This window comes from Atta colombica, unplaced genomic scaffold, assembly GCF_001594045.1.
Source record: "Atta colombica isolate Treedump-2 unplaced genomic scaffold, Acol1.0 scaffold45, whole genome shotgun sequence".
Taxonomy (NCBI): domain Eukaryota; kingdom Metazoa; phylum Arthropoda; class Insecta; order Hymenoptera; family Formicidae; genus Atta; species Atta colombica.
The window spans coordinates 947,962-955,490 of NW_017259534.1; the positions used below are offsets into that span (position 1 = coordinate 947,962).

Here is a 7,529-nt window from a genome sequence, read left to right on the forward strand (position 1 = left end):
GTTATCACGTGATTAAATGCACAAGAACGCGATGCAATTTTTTGCGAAGAAAGTACAATATCTCACTAATCACTAAAGCTATTATTCTTTTTACAATACTTGTCGCTTTTCGTCGTCGTGACAGCTTCAAACATTCCTCTCAAGGTGAAGATTAAAACACAATAAATTTTCATCGTCGACATTGAAAACTTAGAAGACTATAATCAGTTTTTTTCAGCATATTATACACATTATTAGGCTATTTTCGCATTTCTATTATCTTGAAATCGCGACAATTATCACCTTTTACATTTCCGTCGATTAAAACATTCACGCTAAAATTTAATTTGCGGTATTTAATTTGCAAATCAAATCAATCGCAAGTGTACTGCCGTCAAAGCAAGTGTAAATAAATACAGGAAGTTATTGCATATTGCCGAAGTAATTGCTAGAAGTAGTAATAAGCCTATTAAATGTTAATAGAGAGAATTCCGCAGACTCGCCATTTTAAAATATTAAAATGTTAATGTCTCTATTTACGATAAAACAATCTACCGATATACCCGTTTGTTTCCTCAAAGCTGTTCGTTACGTGTTCAACGATACAGTGTCGCATTAAATGCGCAAAATTCTGGATCGCTTCGGAAATAATCACGATCGCAATGCAATAAAAACGGACATTTCGGAATCAGGAAATACTCGATGCAAAACGCGTCATGCAAAGCAAACAATAACTTTTTCAACCCGTGCCAAGGGTGTCTTGGCAGGAGCGGAAACGCATAGAAATGTGATCGCATTTGTAGAATATCGAGATTCAACATCGTAATACGAGTCGCGCGAACCGAACTATGTAGACCGATAATTCTAACTCGTCCTTATCGCTATCTGTCCGAAGCAGACGTCTCAGTATTATTATGGATTTCACGTGATCTACGATGCACAGATGGGCGCGAAAACGGCGATGAAGAAATAAAAATTCATCAAGTCAGCGATCAGTCTCAACATTTGCGTAGATAAGAGCGATTATGCTGAAATTCGCATTTATTTTCTTGTCCCGAACTTTCATTCGCGTTTCGTTCATCAAAGCGAGGTTTTTGATCGAAATAAGAAAACTCATGCGATTATTGAGTTTACAATGCTGTCGAAAATAGCGAATGTGCGTGAAGAAGAAATTTACTGACTAAAAAAATTGAATTCGGAGTTTTTCAATTTCATTAAAATATATACGATTGAAACGTTTTTTGACTTTGCTTTGCTGAGGAAAGTCTCATTAGGTCGAAATGTTCGTTTAATATAATAAAACTATTAGTTGTTCGATTAATTTCGTGGCACGAATTTCTTCTTCTTCACACATCGATTTCTACGTTTTGTCTATCATTGCCCTTCTTTTATGATCGTGTATTTCAGAGTTTAATACTCTTTTTAAAGATTCATTTTTTTTTTCATACATACGTTTTTTTTATATATGTTACGCATCATGCTGGGGGGATGAAGACCATATTCGGTCAAGACGAGTCTCAGTACCTAATAATATTTTTATGTGAATTTTACAACTTTCAGTTCAAGCAAACTATTCAATTATTCGGATTTTACAGTTTTCGGAATTTTTGAACAAATTTTTCGTCGCGAATTTCTCTTTTTAATCTGACATCTCATACAATTTTTCGACTCATACAATTTTTCGACTCTAAAAATCGTTTAGCAAATGTATTTTATAAATGCGAATTAAATGAAGACTATTAAAAATTATAATGATATTAAATTAGAAAATAATGATATTAAATAATGAAGAAAATCGATATTAATGTATATTTCTTCCACGAAGAAATTTCGGTAGAAACCGTTAGAAGTTTTAGCCCTAGCCCTAGAAGACTGTTCGTTGATTAACGATGCCCTTATAGAGACATGACGATTTATTACGCTAATTGTCGTATTAGCTAATCGCCTATTTATCGTTTCTACGCGATATGAGGATACGATCCGATACGAGAAACTATACGGGAGATTTACAATTTTTACCAGAGCTCATTACGACCTTTCTAGTTCCATTCCTTGGTGAGCTCGTCCGTCGTGGGAATCCATTCTTGCTTCACGTAAATCAAACCTGGATCGTAGTGATCGCCGTGATGCTCTTCAAGGTTCCGCTGATGGGACCTTGAATTCCGATATTCTCAGTACTTCTGCAACGTTATCGGCAGATTACCGCTGGTGTTGACGGCATTACAGTCTTGGTAATATCTGTGATAAAGCGGCGGAGACGGCGCCGCGCCCGTCGAAAGCGGCGTCGGCGGGCTGGACCTACGATAGATCAGACCGTGTTCTGAAGATATAGCTTTTCTGTAATTTTTCTATGTCTAAAAAAATGAATTTAACACGCCACTATTCTCGATGATACTGTGACTACTTTTTTTATATATTAACACCCTGTTTATCCAGACAGTGTATTAAAATTTTCAAAAATGTATGATGATAAAATATTATGTAATTAAATAATTCTCTTTAGTAATATGTTGAGTAGTGCACTTTAAAATATTATGTAATTAAATAATTCTCTTTAGTAATGTGTTGAGTAGTAACACTTTTCATTTTATAATATCTAGCTGTTTATTTTATGTCATTAAAAATTTTCTACAAGAAATTTTGATAACGCCAATCATCAACAAAGATAATATAATAGAAATTCTTGGAATTATAAATTTTTTTTAAGGTTATGAAAAATCCTATGTAACAATGCTTAGAAACAATAATTTATTTATTTATTATATATTAGTTATTTTAAGTATTGTTGTAGTAATCACTTGGTGCTTATTACTCAAGGATATTAAATCTTACTTGAATATCAAATCAACAAATTAATTGTAGTCTCATTTACTGTTTACAAGTGTATTACCTATTGCTTACTACTTTTACAAAATAATGTATAACAAAATTAAATGCAACTAGTGCCATTGATACAAAAATTGGATACAATCGCAACTGAATTCTACAATTGTCATATGATGAAAATGATTTACGTTACAAAATAACTTATATTATTTCTTTATTATTTATCATATGATCGTATTAATATATAAAAACTCTCTCTCCGTTCTCCGTAAAGAAACAGATTTTGCGTTTATTAATCGTACGAGCACGAGACTTCCATTATCGAATTAGGATCTCGAGGTGAGCATCACATTTTCTTGAACGATGTGAAACGATTCAGGTATTCGTTTTGGTACTCATTCTGGTACTCGTACCTGTAAAGCTGACAGCTCGGAGACTGGGTGTCTTGATAGATCGCTGTGTCGGGACTGGCGTCTTGATACCACTGCGAATGACCCACGGTGTTGCTCGCGTGATTCCGCGCTGTGTTGTATTCATGGTCCATAATGGCGTATCCGGCGGCCGCCGGTGCACAATACGGTGTGTACATGGTGCCGGGTGGCGAGGCGTTGCCTCTGGAAACGGTACTGGTATGTCCGTAGCCGCTGGTGGCCATCATCGCCGCCACCGCTGCCGTCGTGGTAGTCGTAGTGGTGCCCGCGGATGATAGATCCCTGCTACCGCTGCCCATGGATTCCCTGCTACTCATAATTGAATGCGGATGCTGGAGCCCATGCGGATGGTGCGAGTGGTGCTGATTATCACGCGTCATCAGACCGGCATTGTTCTCCCGTGTCGTCATTAGTGCATCGACGCTGAAGCTGGTTGGATCTAGACCGGCCATCGACACGTCTTGGATCGACTCCTGATGCACTTGGTGCGCCTGGTGCACTTGATGACCCAGAGCTGTCTGGATAACGCTCTGACCAGGGGCCGCGACCGTTGCCGTCGTCGTCTTATCCTCCTGTATCGGACTGTGCAGGCCGTATTTGCTAGCTTGAACCGCAGCAGCCGCAGCCGCCGCTGCCATGCAATGATTATCGTTCACCGGTTCTCGTTTGGGCTTGCATAGACCGGTGGCCTCCAGAGCGCCCAATTTCTTCGTCGAAGTGTCCGATGGTGGCGGCAATGCAACCTGACTATTACTAGATTTAACATCCTCCTGACGTTTCTCCGGTAGGATACCCTGTCGTTTTAGCGCCTCTTCCTTTTCCTTCAGCGCATCCTTCTTCTTGAAACGCCTGCGACGTCTCAAATAAGAACCATTATCAAACATATTATAGCTATCCGGATCTAAGGACCAATAACTCCCTTTTCCGGGTTTCTTATCGTCTCGCGGCACTTTCACAAAGCATTCGTTCAGGCTGAGGTTGTGCCGGATGGAATTCTGCCAACCCTGCTTGTTTTCACGATAATATGGGAAACGGTCCATAATGAATTGATAGATACCATTCAGCGTAATCTTCTTGTCGGGTGCATTTTGGATGGCCATCGCGATCAGTGCGATATAGGAGTAAGGTGGTTTCACCATATCCTTGCCGGCGTGATGAATGTGCTGCTGTCCGATACCTGACACTGGATATCCTGTAGCCGTTGCATAGCCACCGTATCGATACTGCTCGTAGTAACTACCGGGAGCACCGACCGCCGGGTACGACGGCGCGCCCATGCCCATCGGCACCGTCGCCGCGTGCCGATAGTACGCATTCTGCTCGCTGAAGAGCGTGTGCATCTTCGCGCACTCGCTCTCAGTATGATCCACGGACGACGATCGCGATCGAAACACTTGCTTCCAATTGGAGCGAGGGAATGATTGTTCTCTTCACGTCTCTTCACGTCTCTTCACTATTCCAGAAGAGATTCTCTAACGCACATATTTCTATCTTTTTTAACGTCTCCAACTCGCACAATTATTCTTCATGAACGTTGAAAAGAGTCTGGGAGAATGTCGTTATATTGGAAAATAATTATATTCAAAATTTTATTTTATGCAGTCTTTTGTTTTCTATTATATTATTTATCACTTTTCGAATTCTTCCTTGAAATTCTAAGCTGTCCTATTAATAGCGATCATATTTTTCTCGTTTTCGAATTATAAATCACTTGTGTAGTCTTTCTTCACAATTCACTTCGAATAAAAGTATATATAAATCGGTATCTTTTAAATATACAAATAATATATAAAAGTTTATATTCGATAAAGAGTATCGCTATTTTTCGAAATCATTCTTCTACATTTATTCTGCATTATCATTGTCCTCTTTTCACAGTTTCACTTATATCACTGACTTGGCAAGTAGGTGTTAAACAATAAAACATTCTTAATTAATATTCATGTCTTAATTTTTCAATCGAATTATTATTATTATTATTATTTTTATTCGAATTATTGTTATTATTATTATTATTTTTTTCGTTATTATGATAAAACCCGCGTTTGCACTATCACTTATTTGTCGCTTTGAATGCACTTGGAGCGCCGTCACTGCATCACCGTGGACCACGCAATCCAAAGTATTTTCGATCGATAGATCTCTAATGAGCGATCACGTTGAAATCCCAAAAAACACGGCGTCGTCGCTTATGGACTCTGCGGCGCACCCCGCTGCTTCGTGATACTTTGTTGACCGTATCCCGGGAATCCTCGTCTTAGACACGGTGACGGAAGACGGGGTGTGCGAGGCCGCGACAGGAAAGTAAAGGCAGGAAACGAAGATGCATTCAGTTGAACAGTGCGACTCGGCCGCTAGCGCGAGGACGCACGCTAACCCCGTTAGCACCCGCGTGTGCACGCCACGGTATTATGATACACAACAGGCCGGAGTTTACTCAACCCCGAGTAAAAACACACTGGGAGCTCGGCGTCGCGCGCGGATCGGAGTGCTCGTCGGCCTCGGCACGACCGGAGGACGGTTGCGCCGTTCGTGCGCCTTCGAAAAATCACGAGGTTTCCTACACATCGTGTTACGCCATTGGCCGTGCGATCGTGGAGTCGTGCGTGTCTCCGCCCACATTGCAGGACCAATCCGCTCGGAGCGGTGAATGCCGTCGTATATGACCGCCCTGAATGAGATTCTGCCAATAACCGTGCGGTAAATGATCGCATGGTCACGCCCTCGTCACCTCGCGCAAGGGCTCAGGACACTCCGTTAGTGAGACCAGCCGTACTGCACGCCGCGATGCGGAATTTTTCCGCGGCCATCGGCCGTCGGATACTTTTCGCGATACCAAGCGGACAACGAGCACGAGGATTAAGGTGGTGATCTCGGTGGATCTTGCCCGGAATAGCAGAAATTGCGGAAACGAGTGATAGTTGCATGCGCGCGGTGCCTCAGCTAAAAATTGAGCAAGTGTCGAGGATGTTTAGGGTGACAGTGACAAGAATGGTTTCAGACAGCCGTGTGATTGCGATTTCATAGCGCGCGCCTTTAAAAAAAGAACGAGCGTTAGACGTCATCGAGCAACGAAGATGCTCATCTTATCAAGTATTTCTTAAATTTTTTGTTAAAAGATATCAAGATATCAAGAAATCAGATTAAATTCAAAGATGGCATTGACGCTATTTGTGAGATTCGTCGATTGTGAAAGATTTTTGTTTTTGTTATATGATGCAACTCACAAGAAGTGCTTTATGGATTTTGACAGAGCTAAAATTTAAGCCATAGCGGTCCATATTCATGTTTTATATTTAGCGCTAAATCTACTCAAGATAACATTTGTGCAAGCTTGATATGATATAATAGAAAGAATTAAATGATAATTCAGTATTACACTGGTTAAATACGAAGCTCATTCATCTCACAAATGAGTTCTGCGAAATGTTTTAGTTGATTATATATATATATAAGAAATAATTTAAGTCGAAAACTTTTAATTCTGTAAAAAATGCCAACTGCGAAATATATTTGCCCAGTTGATTATCATCTTAATCTTCTTTATTTTAATTGATAAAAATGATTTAAAATCAACATGTACTAATTTTATATTTTACAGAAAATCATTCTAGAAAATAATTCTAATCAAATTATTAAAAAAGTAGAATATTATTGTTTTTAAATATCGATTTTAATAATTTATTTTAATAATTTACTGCTAATTCTTCATCTATTTAGAGTAATGTTCATCGATCCTAAATATCACATAATTTATAAATTTATGCGACCAAGAAATTCATGGAAGACATTGTGACGATAATGTCACGTGGATAGATGGAAAAGAGGCAACCTCGCGTTCTTGCAGCACGACACTTTCAATTTAGCGTCTGTTTTTCCAAGGGTTCGACTCTCGCCTTGCGAAAACACTCGACAGGACACGTCGCCACCCTCCATTTCTCGTCGTCAAGTTTCCTCCGTCCGAATCGTGCTATCCAGGTTCTCAAAATACCTTCGATCCTTCTAGACGCTCCACTTCCTGCCATTTAAATTGATTCGACGCAAATATAGTGCTTGTTACTGAAATCAAGTTGCGAAAGCTGAGAACAAGTTTGCCATCGGAAGCGATTGATTTTCTGCGTGCTAACATACTTAATTGTCTCCATCCTATATTGCAACATATATAATTTTAATATCTATAAATATAGAAGTTTTAGTATCTATAAATATAGAAAAATGGCAAGTATGTATAAACATATAAAAAATTATCATAAAATATATATATTCGCTTTTATAAAAAATATATAAAATATA

The 7,529-nt window shown here is 39.2% G+C and overlaps 1 protein-coding gene across 1 annotated transcript; it reads right to left on the reverse strand.

Moving 5' to 3' along the window:
* Positions 1-2,150: 2,150 nt before the first annotated feature.
* On the reverse strand, positions 2,151-5,449 carry LOC108691301 (fork head domain-containing protein crocodile-like). Its single transcript, XM_018198972.1, has 2 exons — positions 3,219-5,449; positions 2,151-2,277 (listed from the first exon to the last, which is right to left on the reverse strand). The coding sequence occupies exons 1-2, from the start codon at positions 4,574-4,576 to the stop codon at positions 2,151-2,153; spliced, it is 1,485 nt and encodes a 494-aa protein (XP_018054461.1). The 5' UTR covers positions 4,577-5,449.
* Positions 5,450-7,529: the final 2,080 nt, after the last annotated feature.

What these genes read in the sequence shown, in the direction of transcription:
- LOC108691301 (XM_018198972.1), bottom strand. Translation starts at nt 4,576, where the DNA reads ATGCACACGCTCTTCAGCGAGCAGAATGCGTACTATCGGCACGCGGCG. An exon ending in CCGAGCTGTCAGCTTTACAG is followed by an intron (nt 2,278 to 3,218) that starts GTACGAGTACCA and finishes GATCTATCGTAG; the next exon opens with GTCCAGCCCGCCGACGCCGC.